Raw genomic sequence first — 23,303 nt, forward strand, 5'->3', positions numbered from 1 at the left:
TCTTAAGTCTGGTCATGTCAAAAGCAGACAGAACCGAAGGGCATGTATGTCAAGATGTATGAATGTGGAAGAGGCTAGGATTGTATACCAGGATAGACGTGTATGGCGGTCTATTTTCTCTGCCTACCCCTACGGGGAAATGGCGTGATGGTAGAAGTAGTACTTTTATATATTGATGACTTGTCACTGTACAATTTTAAAGGAAAATTTATTCAACAATGTGTGAGAATGTCCAAATGCTTGCAGACTGGCTGGATTTCCTCCCTAGGGAGTTATTCATATTGAAATTTATTTCAACAGAGAAGAAAAACATTTTTGAGACGGGAATATGGAAGTCTAGACATTTACAGGGCTTATGACCTGTCATTGGCTGGTTTAAGTGGCCACTTTACACACTGTGTAACATACACCATTCTGCCCATGTTTGAACATCCATATTTCCTCAACTCTTCCATCTATTTGTGAAGTAAAAGAGCTGAAAATTTTATCACGTGGGTGAGATTCGTCCGGCTGAACCAAATCACCTACTAGGCAACGCCTGAAAATAATTTTCCAATTTTGATACTTTTTCTTTAACCCGGTAGTTAATTCAACAATGTTTAAATATGTCCAAATGCTTGCAGACTGGTTGGATTTACCATCTTTTTTCCAGATTGATTTGTGCAGTATTTTAGCGTACATATAGACATTTTAGTAATTTCGAGGAGAAAAGTAGCCGGCGAACGCTCGCAACAGACTAAAGTCCATTCTGTCAAACATATACCAATAGGCCGCAGGTTGAGGGTATATATTTCTAACGCGTATGTTTACTCTAGTTATATGCCTCAATGATATTACTACAATAACATTTCACTACTTAAATGCCGTTCATGTAAGTTTTACTAAAATAAAGAAATAGATACAGGGTGTCCTTTAAACCCTGTCATATCTGAAACCACGATGATCAGTATAAGCAAGAAGACATATTGGCACATTAAAATAATTTTTTAGAACGAATAAAATTTAAAAAATAAAATATTTAAAAAAACAAATGGTTGCTTACTTCTGCAGGGGAAAAACGAGGAGGAGGGAGGGGAGAGTATGATACACCATCAACCGCACCCCTCGCTTCTCCCCTGCAGAAGTAAGCAACCATATGACATTTGTTCTATTGGTCTCTATAAATTGGTTATGTTTTTTAATGATTATTTTAGTTTTTTATTGTTTATTATGTTAATGATAGTTAGGTCAATTGGATGAATTACGGTTTTTTCATTGTTATTATTTTGTTAACTTTGTTAAATAGCTAATCTTAGGCATGTTTCACATTTTGTAAAATGTTTCCCTCGGCACGGGTCACCCCAGTGAGGGAACATATTCTGTATAAAAAAAAGAATACAAACAATGTAAAAGTATAAATACATAAATAAATAAATATAATATCCCCTCATACCAGCAATTTTGCTAATTGGGAATATTTCGTACAAATAAAATATGTAATGTAATTTAAAATGTAAAGTTTATAAACCTTATATTTTTTCATAAATAAATAAATCTAAATCTAATGAAAATTTGCTTTTTACGAATATTTAATTTTACATTTTTTTTTGTTTCGGGTGTGACAGGGTGTAAAGAACACCCTGTATAAAGTGTTAAATAAATAAAATAATAAATTAACCTATAACAACAGAGATGAAGAACATTTAAGTGAATTTAGAAGTGCACCGAGCTGTACAGTTATAATATAAGGAAATACCATTAGAAATAAGAGAGCAAAAAAATATTATTTCATTTAAATGTCAGTCAAAAAAACAAGTGTTTAGCAGATAAGTTAGTTTTTAAAAAGTAATCTTATTCGTGTTAGCTTTATAAAAGTTTTCTTTTTAAGTGTACGTATATTGTTTAGAAATGTTAATAATTAGTATATGTTTTAATAATAATTAGATATAAGTTAATATTAGGACATTCATTTGTTATGTTTGTACTATTTTAAGACAAAAAAAAATTTAAAAAAGAAGTCTAGGCATCTACAGGGTTTATGACCTGTCAATGGCTGGTTTAAGTGGCCACTTTACACACTGTGTAACATTCACCATTCTGCCCATATTTGAACATCTACATTCCTTCAATTATTTTATTTGTTGATGTTTGTGAAGTTAAAGAGCTGAAACCTTTATTGTTAGCCCAGCCATTGACAGGTCTTAAGCCCTGTAGATGCCTAGACTTCTATATTACCTTCTCTCGAATGTTCTTCATCTCTGTTGTAATATGTTAATAGAAACAGCTCCTCAGGGAGTTGAATCCAGTCCTTGTCTACAAAAATTTGGACAAACTCAAAATATTGTTGAAAAATAATAAATGCAAGAAAAAATTTGCAATAAATAATATTTGAAATAATAGATAATTTCAGATGGTGTACGATATTTTAAAAGTGTTTTTTAAATTATGTAACGCGATACTTTTGAATATTTTAATTTTTCTGCGTATTCTTTTTTTTAATTTCATTTTTTTAATTTATTCATTCCAAATAACAAAATTAAATATTTATGAACTTATTGAGGCTTTTTAGGCTATGCCCGTGTCAAGCCACAATAAATAACAATAAAAATACATAGTAAAATTAATTAGATCAAATTATAATGACATAGAATCACAATCTAGAAAAAAAGGTAAATGTAATAAATAATCAAATTCCAAAGAATACAATGCAAAAAAGATAATCAGAAAAAAAAAAAAAAATAATTATACAAATTAAGTATCACACATAATCAAATATACAAAATAGTGGTATCATTAAAATCAACAAAATAATAGTAAAATATGGTAGTATTAAAAAATATATATATATAAATTAAGAGCATCATTTAAATCAACAGAAAAAGAATATATATATATATATTAAAGCATAATTTAAATGATAATTGAGTTATGTTTTCTAGAAATTCACTCAATTATAGTAAGAAATATAAGTAATAGGAGCAATAAATTATATGCCAAATAATAGTACGTACTAAATTAAATTATACAAAAATACATAATAAGAAAAACATAAAAACTATCAATATATATAAAAAGCAAATAAAAGTAAAGAGTATGGAAGGAAAGCAGATTAGTAAATTTTTGCTAACTTCGTACTTTAAAAAAATTGACAACCTCGTCCCTATCGATGTGTAGCAACCAATTGCAAACATTTTTCTTAAATACATTGGCACTTGTGGAGTTTTGTTGCATCTCACGCGTCGATTGCGTGAAAACGGGTTTTTTTCGCATCTTCAATGAATCATGATTTAAACCAAATAGTTAATTTGAGAAAGAAATACAACGAAAGTGCCTCCCACTATAAATAAACGCGTTCTGGCAGCCGCTACGGACCTCATATCACTGTCATAGTAAATCCAATCCAGTATCAAATAAACCGTCTCGCTGAACGCGCGCTACCGATCAAGTACGGTGATCACCACTAAATTGAATTAACAAAATAAAAATAAACAACTTTATAAATAATCTAAGTAACGCACGATAAAAATAATATTAAATTCTACGTTTAAAAATGAGCGTTTTAAAACGAAACCCCCCCTGTTTTAATTAGGGGTGATTGTGACATTATATTAAATCAAAGAGTTTTACGATTTTTTCAAGTGTTTTTTGTATGTGAGGTTTTGGCGGCGATTTTAATTTGTTTCTTCATTGTTAAATAGCTGCCTCGCATTAAAATCTAGGGGATGTTTTTAAATAGTTTATGATTTGTTTTATTTTTTATTATCCATTAAATTAAATTAATAAAAGTTTATCGGCGGAAATCATTCAGACGACTTGTTTATAATAAGTGTTTTTAATAATTATACAAAAATACAATAAGTTTTTCAGTTGGAAAAATTTTACGCGACAAATCAAAATAAATTAGTTTTTAATGTCCAAACGTTTGTAGAGGGGCTGGATTTCACTCTATAGGGAGTTATTAAGATATCATTTTAAAATCAACAGAGAGGGAAAATATTTTTGTGTATGAAATATGGAAATCTAGGCATTTTACATGGCTTATGACCTGTTATTGGCTAATTTAAGTGCCCACGTTTACACATTGTTTAACATTTACCATTCTGCTTATGTTTAAACATCAACATTTTTTTCTCTCTTCCATCTGTTGATTTTTGTGAAATAAAATAACTAAAACCTTTATTTATGTGGGTGAGATTCATCAGGCTCAATTATTTCTTACTTAGCTACGCTAAAAAACACTTTTCCATAATATTATTTTTTGTTTTTCTTATACCAACAATGTTTTGAGTATGTCTAAACAGTTGTAGACAGGCTGGATTTTACTCCCTCTAATTAAAAACGAAATTTCTGTAAATGCCTAGATTTCCATATTACCTTCTCAAAAACGTTATCCCTCTCTGTTGCAATAAATTTAGATTCATTCATTTATTTTTAACATCCATTAAGTTGAAGAAACATCTTAAACAAAAGAGCAATATTTAATAATAAAAACAGTATTCAAAATGTTAATTATAATTTTGCATTCAGATTGTATTCTGAATAGTTTAAATGGTCATTATAATCTGTCACAATTTGAAAAGAACTATAAAAAAAATATGTTAATTTATTTTATGTACCCTATCAGCATTTTTAAAGTGTTATATATATATATGTATATATATCTGTAAAAATATTATATCACATGTATAGGGCATGTTTTTTTAAACTCAGTAAAAAGGCTTTTTGAATTATTTGTTTCACATTTAACATATTAATTTGGAATCGTTAAGATTAATTTTATTAATCTAAATTATTTTCAAATCAACAATGTTTGATTATGTCCAAATGCTTGCAGACTGTCTGGATTTCCTCCCTAGGGAGTTGTTCGTATTTAAATTTATTTCAACAGAGAGGAAAAAAGTTTTCGAGAAGGGAATATGGAAGTCTTGGCATTTACAGGGCTTATGACCTGTCATTGGCTGGTTTAAGTGGCCACTTTACACACTGTGTAACATTCACCATTCTGCCCATGTTTGAACATCCACATTTCCTCAACTCTTCCATCTGTTGACTTTTTTAAAGTAAAAGAGCTGAAACCTTTATCACGTGGGTGAGATTCATCCGGCTGAACCAAATCACCTACTAGGCAACGCCTGGAAACAATTTTTATACTTCTTCTTTTACCAGGTAGTAATTCAACAATGTTTGATTATGTCCAAATGCTTGCAGACTGGCTGGATTTCCTCCCTAGGGAGTTGTTCGTAGTTAAATTTAAATTTATTTCAACAGAGAGGGAAAAAGTTTTCGAGAAGGGAATATGGAAGTCTAGGCATTTACTTCTCGAAAACTTTTTCCCTCTCTGTTGAAATAAATTTAAATATTTTCAAATCGTTCAATAAACTATATTTATTGAAAAACTGTATTGTAAAAAAATAATAATTATAGAGGACCTCAGTATTCTGGCATTTTTTAAATATTTATATTTTCGGAACCAATTTAATTCATGATCAAAATTATTATTGACACTGGAAGTAATTTTTAACAAAGTTTAGATTCGATTCAGCTATTACAGTATTTCAAATTTGCAACAATACCACTAAGCTTCTTGACGATTTAAAAGTCATCACCATAATTCCTTTTCCGCGCCCAGTAGTGCATAGGACATTGCATTGGTAAAAAAAAAAGCGTATTTTGATCAGCTGTAATATGAAGATAAGGTGATTTAACCCTACGCTTCAGGTGCCAATCCAGGAACTATGAAATATTGCAGTTTTAACAAACAAACAAACAAGCAAACCATCACACCGTTTTCCCGTAGGGGTAAGCAGAGAGGATAGAACGCTATATCACTCTGTCTTTGCATTCAGACCTCGCTTCCTCTACATTCATACATATTCTCATGCACGCACGCCGATTATTCCTAGTTTTGACATGTCCATCTTCCAGTGTTTGATGGACTAGATCGTGCAATGTCTTTTTCGGTCTTCTTCGTTTTCTGCATCCATCAGCATTCGCATCGTAGATCTTTTTAGCCGTTCTTCCGCTGTCCATTCACTATACATGTCCAAACCAACGCAGCACCCTTTCTTGATTCTGTCAATAATGCACGTCTCAGCCTTGCACACTTCACGGATCTTGACATTTGTGCACCTATCATACATCGTTTTACCACACATTCGCCCGAGGGATTGCATTTCGACAGCATTAAGCCTACTTTCATCATCATTTTTCCAATTCCACACTTCGCTCCCATACATTAGTTTTAACAACTTTTAAAATAAATATTTCACGTCCATTCTGCCAGGAATTGAACCCAGGAACTCAAGACTGGTATATCTTTAGGGAGCGTTAATGCGGTTCTGCATTTCCTAGCTGCACTCAGATTCTGCACTCATACTCAGATTTTTTTTAAATCTTGTTTTTTTCCGTTACATTTCTGTTATTCGTTCATACAAGTTACTTAATGAATATTGTGGGTAGACCTGTTGAATGTTATGCATAATGGCCTTTGCATTTACGTAATTAGCAAATAACATACTGTCGTTCTTTGCGACTAATCATTAATGAATTAATGTTCTTGTTTTGGTGTATACAGCTGCATCTTTCCAATACAAATGAAAAAATCAGTGCCAAATGCAATAATCGATGCATTTTATCACTTTCGACATATCAATTTTTTGAACTAATAATAACTGAGGTGTTTTAAGTATAATTTTTTTGTATAAGAATATTCCTACTGGATTTTGATACCAAAAATATTAACATAGAAAAAAAATATAAAAAAAGATAGTTTTTTTTTAAAGAAATATAAGCGCTCTTATAATCTACCAAAATATTTCAATTTTGGTCACCGTTTTTAACGAGTTGTAAATAACTCACTATCAGAAAATGGAAATCGAGTTGGGGTAGAGTGGGGTTCAAACCTCGGACCTCGGATTCGTGAGTCCGCAACACTAAACACTAGCCACGGGACCACAACCCGGTTTTGGATTTAAATTTAAATTATTAGCCGTCCAAATTGTTTAATTGATTGTTTAAAAAAAATATATATTAAATTAGTTGTTATAACTATAACTAAAAAAAATGCATTTATGCTTTTGTAAATAGGTACTTAATTTTTAACATTATGTTTTCATATTTGTCATATTATTACATTTTCATGTAATATCATCATTCCTTTTCGGCACCTAATTGTGCATAGGGCACTGCATTAAGAAACCAATCAAAGATTATCTTGACCATTTTTGTTACATAAAGGTAAGATGATCAGTCTTACGCTTCAGGAGCCAGTTTTTAAAAAGCCAGCCTTTTAAATCAATATTTTATGTTATCCGTGTCAGGAATCGAACCCGAGACCTCTTGCGTGGTAGGTTGACGTACTGACCACTACACCACAGGGCGGGTAAATATTTTATAATAATATCTTGCTTTACAACAGGTATTTTTGACTGCAGCGAAGCTACTATTAATATTTCCTTGCAATTTAATAAGTCAAAATGCATTTGTTAACACCTACTTTATATTTTAAGCACTTTTTATTATTTATTTAATTTTAATTGCAAATAAATTATACGTAATTCATTATTTTACGCCGTATTTGGGCTCGAAAAGTGCAACACAGCGTAATGCATTTTTAAAGAAATGTTTGCGTTATTATGATTAACCCAAGTATTTAAATTTTATGGCCATATTTAACGAGTTGTAAATTACTCACTATTAGAAAATAGGAATCAAAATGTTGTAGAGTGGGGCTCGAACGTCGAACCTCTGATCCGTGAGTCCGAGACACTTCCACGGGACCACAACCCGGTTCAAACTGCATTCACTATTCTACCTATGTTTAAACATTTATGTGAATATTTTTTTTTTTTGCGAAGTAAACTTCCGAACCTGTTTGCATACATCAATACGGTCAAAATAATGTTGATTTTAATCGATTTACGTTTGTTTATTTAAAATGCGTATTAATAAATCATATTTTTATCAACGGTTGCTTCAAGAAAAATTAATTATTTTTTACTAAAGCATAAAATAACCACATTTATGATTTTCTTATCACCAGGAAAAAATAAATGTACTCCGATAAATATTTTAACGATTTTTTTTATGACGGTATTGGCAGTTTAAAATTCAAACGTTAAAAAAAATTCATACGAAGTAATTAAGAAAAAATAACACTGCCTATTTTAATTAAGTCCGCCTTGTTGTCAAATGGTCGATGTATTTTCCTACCATGCTAGAGGTCTCGGGTTCGATTTCCGACATGGTTGACTTGAATTATTGATTTGAGAATGTGTTTTTACACTAGAACATTTCATGGTCTCTGCACTGGCAACTGAGTATTGCAGTGTAAGAAAAAAATCCTCACGCCATTTCACTGTAAGGGTAGGCAGAGAGAATCTGTCTGCAGACAGAGCTCGTTTATTTTTTATTCAGTCTACTACGCTGATTATTCCGACTTTTTTTATTTTTATCATTTTTTTTTTTTGTTTTTTTTTTACAATATAAAACGGAGTATTAAAAAAATAAAGAATAATTACATAGCAATGAAATACAAATAAATACAAAATATGAAATACAAAAATCCCACAAAGACATAGCCTGTTAGTGGGTATACAAGAAATGTTAACCAATTTTTTGCTCCTATAATAAAAAGACAGGTATTTTTATTTTTTTATTTTATTTTTTATTTTCTTTTATTCAGGAAACATACAGTACAGTTACAAAGTTTAATATTTTACACAATTAGACTTAATTCTAATGGACCAGTGAAGTTTCCATATTATAAAGCAATTATATGTAAGGTTAATTATGAAAGTATAAAAAAGAGAAGGAAAAAGAAAAACACAAATGAAAGTTGTTTAAAAATTAAAAATTAAAGTGAAAAAAAGACATTTTAAAGTTTGTAGTTTGTAGTGAGTATTTACAAATGGAAATAATATTAAAAATGAAAAAAAATTGTAAGAGTAATTAAAAATTATGAATTGAAATAAAGAATGAAAAACATGCTCAGATGTAAAAATAAAATAAAATATTATTAACATTTTTTTTTTAAAAAAGGAAAAACATAAATATACACATATTTATTTTAAGGGATTCAAAGAAACGATGAGAAGAATCTTTAAGTGAAATATAAGACAGTAAATTTGGGTCAATTTAAAAAACATCTTCAAAATTAATGACACATTATAGTAAGAGCAGCAATATATTGATTTTATATAGGTATAATATTTTTGTGTAATATAAGAAAGAGAAAAAAAAAATTCTGTTGAAGATTAAAAGGTACTTTTTATTTTATAGTAGTTAAAAAAGGAAATAAAAAATATTAAAAAAACATAAAAATATTAATTATAAGTAAGGGCAATAAAATATATCATAGAAAAAGAGTTATTATCTTTAGTTTTTAATCCAGGATAGTGCGTGTTTTTGAAAAGAAGGAAAATACTGAAAGTTTGACTGACATCGTCAGACTAAACAAATTTCAATGTTATATACAAGTGGGTTGTAAATCATGATTTTATACAAGTATAAGAATAAAAGAGTTTAAATTAAAATAATTTAATTATAAAGTAATGACGATTATATGAATTTAAGTTTTGTTTGAATGTGTATAATTAAAACAGATGTGAAATATATAACTTAATGAAGGCTTACAGGAAAAATGTATTTGAATTATGTATATTTAAATTTTATTAAAACTATAACAGGGGCAGCTGGTTGGTAGTTCATTCGAAAGCCATGTCCTTGGTATTTATAAATTTAACTTTTTTTAAAACATGTTTGTACTGAAGAAAAAAATATATTTTAAAGTCTGAAAAATTAAAGATGTTTATATAACGACAAATATCTAATTTGTCTCTTCTAAAAACATGAATTTTCAAAGAGATAATGCAGTTTATCTGTCGCATGCAAATATGTTGTCGGTCTCGTGGTGTGGTCAGCGCGTTTGCCCACCATGCAGGAGGTCTTGGGTTACGTGGTTAATATGAAATATTTATTTAAAAAAAGGGTCTTTTCACACAAGAATAGTAAGACTGTTCATATACCATTCATGTAACAAAAATGATAAAAATACGCTGCTATTGGTTTACCAATGCACTGCCCTATGCACCATTAGGTGCGAAAAGGAATAATGAACCAGATATTTTTCTCAGGCTTTCCGTCCCTCTACCTGTCTCGGCGTATTATGCCAACCATCTTTAATAAATATCTTACGTTGACCCTGTCTCAAAATGCCCTGTCTTTCCCGTATAGACCCCGGAACCCTGGACGAGTTTTGTCGACTCGATAGCTATAAAAATATAATTAATTTATTATTGTTATCTAAAACATTTTTCACTTTGTGGTATGACATTTTAAACTTATTTGTTTATAAATTTGTATAAACCACTTAATTATTATTTTTTAATTTTTTAATTACACTTCGACCGGTTTCGAGGTTACTACCTCTCTTTCTCTCTCTTTCATTCAATTTTCTGTCTCTTTCATACAATATTTTATTATATAAATAGCAACGCGTGTAATCATAAGTTAGTTAAATTCCTGACGATGAGGTAGTAACCTCGAAACCGGTCGAAGTGTAATTAAAAAATAATAAAAAAATAATTAAGTGGTTTATACAAATTTATAAACAAATAAATATAATTAATTATGACTTTTCAGTCTAAAATACCACAGATACGATAATAATTTCGCCGGCGTTTTTCATCGCAATATACTAAATTACAACAATAATCTTCCTCGTACTTCTTGATATTAAATAGTACGAACAGTTCAAATCAAACTCGCGAGTGTTCGGTTCGTGTTTTGACAAAACAAAAAATATCAAAAACATTTTCAAGTGTCTAATTTCCTGTTTAAGTGATCAACAAATCAATAACCATGAGTAAGGAGGCATCAAGTAAGTGAAATAATTATTTTTAATTGTTTTAGTTATAATTTTACATGATTTTTTAGCGAAAAATTGACGTTTTTTGCACATATATTATATCATTTAAATGATGTATTTTATGAAAGTCTCAGGATTTGCAATGAATTCCTGCAAATGAAATATTTTATGAATTGTGTTTTAATTTTTAACTTGATTTATTTCTTAAGTTGGCTTACATTACAATAATTCATGTATATAATATTTACGATAACTTACATTACAATCTATTTACATCGTCTTACAGTAGACAACATTTATTTTTAAATTCATTCAAAATCTTTTCATTATTCATACATTCAAGCATCTCTTCATACATTTTTAAACTGTTATACATAATGCATTTTTGTGATTCTGTTTTTATTTTAATGGCAGCTTCATTCTATCCAAATTTCTACTTACGATTTTTTTTTATTTAACACTATCTTATTAATGAAGTATTTGGGCATTCGATTGATAAAAAAAATCATATAAAAGCAAGCATATTTTTTTTTATTTAATTTTACAATACGCCCAAGGGGCATTTACAAAAAAAATACAGGTAAGTACAAACATAGTGCGTAAAAATTTAAAAAATAAACAATGCTTTTTTGTATAGATTTAGACACAATAAGAAGCATACTGCCATGCAAAATAAAAAGTGAAACTTTACATAGTAAAAAAGAAAAAAAAATATATGGATATAATAACAGTAGTTGAATTAAAAAGCAAATTGTAAATAACTTGTAAAGAATTAAAACAAAAAATAAATACATTTTCATATACTTAAAAGTATAAAAAAAATGGTATCAACAAATTATTGTTAAAAACAAATAATGAAAATTAGTTAACAGTAAGTATATATGTGAAAATAATATAATATACGATATTATAATATATCTGTCTCTTTTTCATTGATATTTTTAAATAATTTTTTTTATAGTCTTTATTCAACAAAATACAAACATCATTACAATATTAATACATTATAAAAAGAAAACAAAGTATTAAAACATATTTTGTCCCAGTAAACTATTAAATAATAGTTTGTCATCGGGTGCTCAGACATTAGTTTTTTATTAAGAATCAAATGAAAAAGTACAGATATAATACTGTAAACATATAAAATAAAAAACGTATAGGGCTATGTATAGCGTGTGAGCTCGCCAATATATGACAGTTAAAATTTTATTGTCTTTGAATTTCCTAGATTTTTAACCATCGAAAAAAAAGAAGATTGCAAATCAAATCAACAGACAATGGAAATTTGATGTGTATTATTTTAATAGATTGTTTATAACAGAAAAATACACAGAGAAATATGCATTTTTATTTTTTGTAATAAAAACAGTTTAGTAAATTCTAATAAATAAAAATACGCTTTATATTAACAATATTAATTTGAATGCAAAAATAACATTGAATACTTGAAAAATAAATATTATTGAGTGTTACAAACATAATTTAACTAACGGATAGCGATTTAAAGTAAAAACTATCTTTAGTTTAATTCTTATAGCGATAAATACATAAACATTATAAAACAGGAGTTATACAAATACAAAAATAATATTTTAACTAGGCGGCTACCTACACGGTTAAATTTCAAAACACCACGCAATTTCTTATCTCGGCTACGCTATGTAAAATGAAAAAAAATATTTAAATTAATAATTTCATCACGTCATGAAGTCGCCCCTGGGTAGCGCCTGCTAACGTCAATCAACAAAAACATCCTCGTTTTAATTACAATATTTCGGCTACGCCATGAATCTCTTTTTTTTAATAATTTCTCACGTCACAAAGTCGCCCCTGGGTAACGCCTGCTAACGTCAATCAACAAAAACATCCTCGTTTTTATAACAGTATTTCGGCTACGCCATGAATTTCTTATAAAAAATGTCAAAACGTCACAAAGCCACTCTCTGAGTGTCGCTACTGACATCATTTACAAAAACATAATTATTTGTGCTTTTTTCAGGTACGCAACATTTTTTTTAAAATACACTTACCTAACCGATAAAATACTATTAGTAATTAAACCAAGGTGTGCTTTAAAGTTCCGTATGGCCAAATAATATTGTTTATTATTAGAATATTATTGACATGTAGTTCAAGCATTGCTGCATTCAAGTTGCTTTACTTCTGAGAGCTCAACTGCTATGTTTTTCTATGGTTATGTTTACTGTCATCTGTCATGTATTGGCGAGCTCACAGGCTATACTTACGCCAACGTATATTATTTTGTTTTTAATGTTTTGAAAAATTAAAAATATTATTAAGAAGGTGAGAGGAAAAAACTCATCAAAACCAGATAAAATGGTATAAATTTTTTTTTTTAAAGGAGGAAAATAGAGAAAAATATTACAACTAAAATTCAATTCAATTGAGTTCTAGCATTTTTTCTATTTTATTATATTTACCTTTCTTTAGAATTATTCTCATGGCTTTATTTTGAAGAACTTCTAATTCATTTAAATTCCTATAATTAGCTTATAAAAAAATACAGAGTAAAAAAAATAATTAATAAATAATTATATTTGACTGTCTTAAATGTTTAAATTGGTACCTGTGTATGAATAAAAATGTGTATATTTGTATGAGAATTTGAAGTATCTTCGTCGATAATCGTTTGTGCCTATCATTAGTTAATTGTATTATTGGTTGATGATCTTTTGATTTCATTAAAAGTAGTTCATTTTTATAAAAATCTTTTTCAATTAATTTTTTTACACATTTTAGAGATTATTCGCTCTTCAATCAGCTCTATTGTTTACTGTGTGAAAGATAACATATTTTACATACGATTTTTCGTAGCACTGAACTTCCTCACTCTTCCCTCAAAAAAAAAAGAAAGTCATACAATTTACCCTACTTGAACCGTACCGAGTAAAAAAAAATATTATATTTGACTGTCTTTAATGTTTAAATTGTTACCTATGCATGTCCCAAAATGTGCATATTTGCATGAGAATTTGAAGTATCTTCGTCGATAATATTTTTTATGCCGGTAGTCAAAAAATGTTCAAATTTAGGTTACCGACAAAGATACTTGAAATTTTCTTGCAAATGTAAACAATTTTGTTCAAAAGTATCGATTTTCATCATCATCATCATCATTACCTTTCTGCACCTGATGGTGCATAGGGCACTGCATAGGTACACCAATCGCAGTGTATCTTGACGCGCTGACCGATTTTTTTTTTACCATCTCTATTATATGTTATTCCCCACCAGGGGTGGTATTCTGGATCTTTTCCACCCCCTAAAGAGTGATTAATGTGAAGATTTTTTTATTTTTATTTGCCACATACGCCACGCTGATGATTAAACTTCAGATAGTGAATAAAACTGCTTCGAAAACGGAAAAAAACTAATGGTTTGTTAATAAAAAATAATACAATATATTGCAATTGCAAAATAGTAAGGAGTATCTAATACAAAAAAGTTAAAATTAAATTACAATTACTATAGCGACTGCTATACTTGACATTTGGCTTACCAACCGTCGGCTGAATGCAATAAATAGCATGATAAATAATAAATAAATAAATCAAAATGGCAGTTTTGGAATATTTTTCATATTTACACTGGTGGAATTCAAATATGTGATTACGCAGCAGGATTACACGCCGCGAAACGTAAATATTTTAATATTTAACATTAGGTGTTCACGGATGTTCCACTGTGATAGCGAATAAGATAAACAACCGTGGTGAGAAATTGTTATCACGTCGCTTATTAGCATGTTGATAGTTATTTGTGATTGAGCTACTGGTGCATAAAAAAATAAAAGATTCCAATTTTTTAATTAAGCCACTATTTTTTACTAGCGGATTCGCTCACGCGGTATTAGACAGAAATTATTTAGGGACCTAATTAATTAGTTGTATCGTTATCAAATAAAGTTTTTGTTTATCAATACGAATTTTCCAAATGAAATTACATATTTTATCGGGATTGAAAGTAGCTTTGTCTTCGAAAGCGCATTTGCGGTCACAGGCCCTTTGGCATGGAATGCTCTCCCAGCAGAGGCGCGAGGCTGTGAAAGTGAAGTGATGTTTCGGAAAAAACTTAAAACCCACTTGTTTTCTAAATTATTTGAATAAATCCTTAGCATGTGATAGCAAAATAATAAAAAAAAAATTAAGTTATAAATTTAAAAGCTTCAATCAAATTTATTTATCTAAAGAATCACTTTGTAAAGCGCCCTTTAGGTATTATATTACAAAAATGGCTTTATATAAGTTATCCATAATAATAATAATGAAAAAAATACGACGATCTGTTAGTCTATGGTGATGTAGTATCGCCATTCTGTTTACAAATCCAAATCCTACTGCAAAACTAAAACGAAAAGCAAACCGAGCTAACCATAGATAAAGCAAGTCAATTATAGAATTTTAATGAATTACTTTTATTATATATTTTTTTTTATTTCAAGATTTCGTTTTTTTTTTAAAAGAAATTTTAGCGTTCTTATGATTAACCCAAAAATTTAATTTTGAGGGCCATTTTCAACGAGTTGTAAATAACTCACCATAAGAAAATAGGAATCAAGTTGGGGTAGAGTGGGATTCAAACCACAGACCTTTGGTCCGTGAGTCCGAGACACTAGCCATAAGACCACGACCCGATTCATTGATTAACAAAAAAAAAAAAAAAACGTATTTTCTTAAATTCGGAATAAAAAATAAGTATCTCATTGCACTTCTCACCTCTTCGGCTATTCCTATGCAAAGAAACATGTCAGTCGGTCGCTCCGTTGAGACGTGAAAGACACACAAAAAAAAAACATTTTTTCTCATTTATAATATTAGTATGGATTTTAAAATACGCTTTATCATCCAATTGAAATTTAATATCACTTGATTTTATTGTAAAGTCTTTTTCGTCAATGGATTCAAGAATTTCATATCTTATTTGATAAGATAAAAAAATAGATCTTTATCAATCACATGCCTGCATATTATGTAAATAAGAATTTATAATTTTTTGTTCCCTTTATTTTTATATAAAATTTTCTATGAACGTATTTCGCAAAAATCGCATTTTTTTTTTTTTAATTCGTCGGTCTCGTGGTGTAGTGGTCATCTCGTTTGCCTACCATGCAAGAGATCTCGGGATCGATTCCCGACATGGTGGACATTAAATATTAATTAAAAAAGTTGTTTTTACACTACAATATTTCATTGTCCCTGGACTGGTACCTTAAGCGATCATCTTGCCTTCATGTAACCATAATGATCAAGATACACTTCGATTGGTGTACCAATGCAGTTCCCTATGCACCCGGTGCAGAGAGGTAATGATGATGTTTTTTAATTACTCTGCGCGTGATTTCACTAGTTCTTTTCAGTGAATTGTTCTGATTGGTGGGTTGGGAAACTGAAGTTCTGTCACAATACTCTATCATTGGTTGATTGTACCTTTGGTTGATGAACTTTTGATTTCATTAAAAGTAGTTCATATATTTAAAAAAAAAAATTATGATTTTTTGTTTGTGTGTTTACCGCGTGTAATAAACATATTTTATATACGATTTCCTGTAGCACTGAACTTCTTAATTCGTCCCCTCAAAAAATAAATAAAAATCATACAATTTACCTTAATTGAACCCAACTACTGAACCATACGAAAAAACACGCCAGTTTGACGTAAAATACTTAACTTTTTACTTCAATTTTTATTGAGGCGATTCAAATTGCAGACAGAATCCAAAACTCAAAATGTAAAATAAGTTTTAAAATAAAAATAACTGCACATATAAATAGTGTAGCGAGAGATTTTTTTGAAAAATATATGTAGATTAATAATCGTAGTACTTTATATAATTGGTACACATATTATTTATATTTTTATGTATTACATTACTTTATATTTGTTTTTAATTAAATATTATACTTTATTATTTATGTTTAGGTAACATGTATTCTTGGCACATATATATACTTTATATTTGTATAATAACGATTATATTTTTTTTTACATTTGATTAGCTATGCATTTATAATAAGGTAGTTTTAGTTTTTTTGTTATTGTTATATTAGTATATAACTACTTATACTTTAAAAGATAAAAAATCTCCATCTTAGAACAGGCCATGTTAGATGGAGATTATCTTAAACAGAGAACACTCCGTTTTCATTTTCTATTTACTAGTTTTATATTGATTCACTGTTATTAAATATATATAAGTACTTATTTTATGAAATAAATGTATAAAACAAATAAATGGCACTAGGAAACAAGCAAGACTGTGACATAATAGTAAACAAAAATGCTGACATTCACAAATATAATACTAGCAACAACACTACCACATTAACAAAAGCAAGGACAAATGCATGACAGTGAAAAATATTATACAATGGATTTCCCAACAATGGCTTACCTGAATACTTGAAAAATTATACCGGAGATAAATTTAAAATCAACATTAAGAAGCATATTATGACTACACTAACCAGAGAAGACATAACATGATTTTACATAAATTATATTTTTGTAACCCTAACGGGTTATATAAATATAAAAAAATACTATCAAAATTCGACTCTTCCGGGGGGGATTAATCGGAACATACAACCTTTACCATGACGGTAAGTTGAAGATAAGTTCTCCAAGCGATTACGAATATGCACTATCGACCCTGTATCGTCAAATTTTTAAATAAGTACTAGAGTGGGCCGGTATTTTTTTTCCGAATTTAAAAATGAAAGGGGTCTAAAAAATTGCATTTAAGATTAAACGGAATGCAAAAAATATTTGATACTAATTGAAGTTTTCGAAAAAGTTTATTAGTCATTTCGTATTCAAGTACGAAAATCAGTCCAATAAAATTTCATAATGTGCATTAAACCTTATTAAATAAAGATCTAAGGGCGCGAGTTGCATTTTGTTTTGAAATAATTGGGTAGCATTGTTTTAATGAACCACTGTTTTCGCCAGGCGCTCAACGGAATCAGTTCCGCGGAGTGTAAATTTTTTGCATTTCGGTAGTTTTAAAACGTATTTGAATTTGTAATGTGATTAAATTATATCTTTTTTAACAGAAAAATTATTTCATTTATAAAGAGAATTGAAAAAATATTCACACAGTTATAAACTTTTAACCTCGGTTTAGGGCCAAAAGAAGTATGGAATTAAAAAAAAAAAAATTACGTTCAATGTGATCCAATATGCAACTTTTTAAACCCCTTTCACTTTGATGCCTAAAATAATAAAAACCTTCATACACAATCGGCCCACTCTAATAAGTACTTATCTAAGGCACCCGTTTAACCCGTACAAATATCTACCCACTGAACGATGAACGAAAGGGTTGTTCAATAATCTCCTTCAAACCACCATAAACATGAAAGATCTTAAATTGAAAAAAAATGAACAGATAAAATATATTTTAAACACTCTACGGGTGTCCATTAAACCCTGTCACACCCGAAACCACGATGATCAGTATGGGCAAAAAGACATATTAGCATATTTAAAAAAATATTTAGAACGATGAAAATTTGTAAAAATAAAATATTAAAAAGAGCAAATGGTTGCTTACTTCTGCAGGGGAGAAGCGAGGGAGGCGCGGCCACGCGGTTAACGTTATGTCAGACTCCCCCCTCCCAACTCCTCGTTTCTCCCCTGCAGAAGTAAGCAACCATTTGTTTTTGATTAATATTTTTTTTTAAATATTCGTTCTAAAAAAATATTTTAATGTGCCAATATGTCTTCTTGCTTATACTGGTCATCGTGGTTTCGGATGTGACAGGGTTTTAAAAACACCCTGTATATATTTTTTAACAATTTGGGAAATGGGATTTATAATGGTTGGTTACAGCCAATACTGAAATGACCAAATAGTTTTTTAAAATATTTTTTTTTATTTGTTTATTTTTCCATACATGTATTTACAAAGAAATAAAATTACAAAAATACACTTAAAAAAAAACATCTTAAAATTAAGATATAACAATTAAATAAATAAATAAATACCTTCCGCTTTTAAGATAGTGGCGGTAACGCTGTTTGCTTATAACTTTGACAGTGGTGCGAGCTAGCGTAAACGCCTACATTGTCGTCGGTTACGTTGTTCTGCTTAGCTTAAAAATAATATTTCAACATATTTTTATTTTTTAAAGAGTGGAATGATGGGGAGTAATACATAGAAAACTATAATTACCCTATAATTTTGGTTTATTTGTAAATATTGTTTTTTCTTTTAACAACTGCAGTTTTTTTTTAAATAAATAAATATCATTAAATTTGCAGGCGAATTTTAAAGAGCTATTATGTTTTTGACACATCTACGGCAAGGTACACTTTTCCTTAAAAAAACGCAACTACCTAAAAATGTCGCTTACGTTGTTCTGCGCAGTATGGCTCGATATAGTGATAAAAATATTAAAATAATTTTGTATAGTGGACCCTCAACACAAATCATGTCAGTAAAGAAATATTTTTGTTTGAATAAGAATGTATGGACAATAAAAAAATAACAGAACATGAAAGGGAATGCATATTGGCTAATTTTCGATAGGAAATCATGTTAAAATACCCATGCCTAGAATTTTACTACAGTTAGCCACGCGAAATGCCATCGACCTATTATTTGACCTCTAAATCATAATATGTATGCGCAACATGCTATACCCACTCTGTTACTAGAAAATTTTATTTTAATATTGGGATAAGTACTACATTAACACTTTGTAGACTCGTGCGCTCCGACTCTGGATCGGACATTCATTGAAATAACATATTTTTAGTTAGGGAATTATGTTTAAGATGACATTCATATTTCTTTTCTAAAAGAGTAAAATCATATTCTTCAAAATTGTTTAAATTTCTTTATAAATGTTTTTTTTTCTTTTCTTTTCTTGATTTTATTTAAAAGTACAAAATATTTCTCTTATCAATTTTTTTTTATCAGTATGTATTTATATTAGTTACCTAAGTAGTCGTTTTAAATAATAATACATGTAATTTAAAAAAGAAAAATCTTCGTTTAGTGTTATTGAAAATTGTTTTTAATTTTTTTTATTAATATGTGTTGCTTTCTTACTTTTTTTTCTGTTTTTTTTACAGGTTCAAAATATTTCTATGATCAAATATTTAATTTTTCAAGTATTTTTATGACTAGTAATATAATTTTTAAACTGTGTATCTTTTTTATTATTTTGACTCCTTATTTTGTAAATAACTGTTTGGTAATAATTTGTTTTAAATACTATATTTTACTTACTTCACTTACATGTATGTATTTTATTATATGCAACTTATATTTAAAAGGCACTAAGTGCCGTTTATTTCAATAAAATAAAATATTAAAAAACACGAACAAACCATCACGCGAGGATAGAACGCCATATCACTCTATTTTGGCATACAGACCTCGCTTCTTCTACATTCATACATCTTCTCATGCACGCACGCCGATTACTCTTACTTTTGACATGTCCATCTTCAAGTATTTGATGGACTTGATCGTGCCATGTCTTTCTCGGTCTTTCTCGTTTTCTGCATCCATCAACATTCGCATCGTAGATCCTTTTAGCCGTTCTTTCGCTGTCCATTCGCTCTACATGTCCAAACCAAATTTTATGTATTTCTTTTTATAATAGTCTTGAATTTTAGTTTGCAATGTATATGTTATTTTAAATTAATGAATTGAATTGAATCTAGGCCAAATGCGTCGCTATTTTGTTGGCACATATTTTCAATAATTTATTTTTTAAAGTTATGTATGAAAACATTTTTCCACAATATCCATATTGATTAAAAAAAATAACAAAATCCATTTTTATGTATTTTTATCGGTATTCGTAGTATGTGATATCTTGTTGGCCCCTATGTACATCTTATGGACCCCAATTTTTTTCCACTTCCATGGATCCCTTGCAGGTCGTTGTGGATCCCGGGGGTCGATATGGACCACTTTGGGAATGTCCGCACTAGAGCAACGATTTTTTTACACACTATAGATATGTACCATTGGCGTGTTCTTATTTATTTATTATATATACGGCCTAAGCCAATTACAACAGTGACATGAAGAAAGATAAATCCAAGAAACTGAACAAAAAGAACATAAAATTATTAAGCAAAGACAAACGAGGGCAAAACAATAATTATATACAATATATTCATAAAAACGAAAGACCTAAGACTTCGAGCTAAACCATGCCAATACAACTTCATCCCACACTGTTTAGTCGCGAAGAGATCTACGAAAAGCCGGAAGATCTATCCAAAAGAATTCTAAGTCGTGTGATGAATTGACTAATCTACACATTCTGGACATTGGGGCATAAAAACCAAGTTGCTCTTAAAAGATTTTATAAATAGCAGATTTTGACTTCTGGTGATACGGTTGAGAACATGAAAAGAAATTGATTGCAACAGAGATGGGACATCACATAAAGCATTAAGTATTTTGAAAATGCATATAAGGTCCATCACAGTTCTACGTCTCTCCAATGAAGACAGATTAAGAGATTGCTCTATTTCAAAATAGGAATAATTACCCCTTTGTAATCCGAGCAACCATGCCACTTTTCTTAGAAAACGGTGTTGGACAGACTCGATATGGTCAATATGAGTCCTGTAGAATGGAGACCAAAAAAGAGAAGCGTATTCGAGATAGGGTCGAACTAGTGAGCAAAAAAGAGTTTTGATGGTATTAACATTTTTGAAATCCGCCGTCACTATATTGATAAAACCGAGAAGTTTGAGAGATTTGTTTACAATATTATCAATGTGTTCACGATAGGAGTGTTTACTATCTTAAGTAATGCCAAGATCCTTTATTGACGAAACCATTGAAAGGGAAGTATTTTTTTAGTTTGTAGTTGAATTGTATAGGTTTTTTTCGTCGCGAGAAAGATATTATTTTACATTTGTCAATGTTAAGTCGAAGACAATTGATGTCGCACCATTCATTAAAACAATTAATATCATATTGAAAAAGAAGACAATCATTGGGAGATTCAGTAAGTTTAAGTACCTTGTTGTCATCGGCAAAAAGCCAGAATTTTGTATTTTGAAAAACATCGTTTTGTTTTTTCGATAAATTGTTTCGTATGGCAGCTATGACTAATATTCCCTGTATAACTGTTGATATAATAATGTTTGGATAATTTATATAGCGCCATTTTTGTGAAAATCACCTCAAGGGCTTGCTTGGTAAATAATTATTTGAAAAAATTTAAAATGAAAAAAACTTCAAAACATACTAAATATATTGATGACACGAAAATTCCACCAAATGTCCCCGTTTTAAAGAATGTGGTATCATTTCTTGTACAAGTATGTTACAAAATAGTGTGTATTTTTCAGCCATGCGCGACATGGCGTGATCGTAATATTATGTACAGTAGGTGAGTTACGATAGACCGGTAAAATAGAACGATGATCACTTCACGCTTTATGAAAACAGCGATAAAGTAGTAAATAATCTTGTCCGATCAACGTTAACGAATTCAAAAATTTGTTTTCATCAACATTTCAACTAGACATCGGAGAGGTTATCACTTCCTCACATTTCTAGTTGCTGTCTGATATTTCTTCATATAAACATACTTCCGTATTTCTCCCTGGACACTATAGCGATGTTTTTATTCACCCTATAGATATTCGACATTGATGTGACTGCTCTTTTCCGCATATGCGTGGCAGAGAAATTTGATAAATAGTTAATTGAACATAGTTTTTCTGTCTGATGTCTTCCCGATACTGCGCGAAAAGGACAACTGCATATCGGACTGATTATGCCAAACTACAATGGACCAAATCGACGTCTCGTATTCCCGATTTTCGCACCCCAAAACTGAACCTTTTTTTAAAGAAAAAGTATTTTAATTAAATTTTCTATGTTGGTACTTTAAGCGTTTTTTAAAAAGTCATCATATTTTTTATATTATAAATCTGAAAACGGCAGATAAAAGTGGGTCATTTTATGGTTTTTTGGATAGTACTAACAAAGACACTTAAAATCCTTTACTGTACATTAGTGCGAAGCAACTTAGAATATGCATCACAAATATGGAATCCTATGTACAGTGTGCAGATATCACGCATTGAAAATATTTTTAAAAAAATCGTAAAGTTCATGTGTTTCCGGTTGAAACTTGAGTTTAAACCCGACCAGTATATTCATATATGTAAAAAACATCACCTATTGCCTCTGCAAAAACATCGTGAAATAGCGGATATAATTTATTTACTAAAAATTGTCTCTGGTTCAATCGACTGTCCTGAACTACTGTGCAAACTTTCTCTATGTTCCTTCCAAAGTTTTAAGAAATAACCCTCTTCTTCACATACATCTTGTTTCATCTAATTATAAGCAAAATTCATATTTATGGCGAACTTTTAATAATTTCAATGTAATAAATAAATCATTTAACATAAATTTATTTGCAAATGATCTGAATGACGTACGGCG

The 23,303-nt window shown here is 29.6% G+C and overlaps 1 protein-coding gene across 2 annotated transcripts in view; it reads left to right on the plus strand.

Annotated features, from left to right (window-relative positions):
* Window positions 1-3,355: 3,355 nt before the first annotated feature.
* Window positions 3,356-23,303, plus strand: part of Drip (aquaporin homolog protein drip) — a 201,688-nt gene continuing 181,740 nt past the window's right edge. Inside the window, exons 1-2 of one of the 2 annotated variants that reach the window (XM_088229417.1) lie at window positions 3,356-3,424; window positions 10,621-10,858. In XM_088229417.1, coding sequence (XP_088085543.1) covers window positions 10,840-10,858 — 19 coding nt within the window. In that variant the 5' untranslated portion in view covers window positions 3,356-3,424; window positions 10,621-10,839. Of the gene's footprint in view, window positions 3,489-10,620; window positions 10,859-23,303 lie in introns of both variants that reach the window. The other variant, XM_088229418.1, reaches the window with a different exon arrangement.

Source organism: Micrasema longulum, unplaced genomic scaffold (assembly GCF_059751315.1).
Source record: "Micrasema longulum isolate JH-2025_06_02 unplaced genomic scaffold, ASM5975131v1 h1tg000668l, whole genome shotgun sequence".
Lineage (NCBI taxonomy): Eukaryota > Metazoa > Arthropoda > Insecta > Trichoptera > Brachycentridae > Micrasema > Micrasema longulum.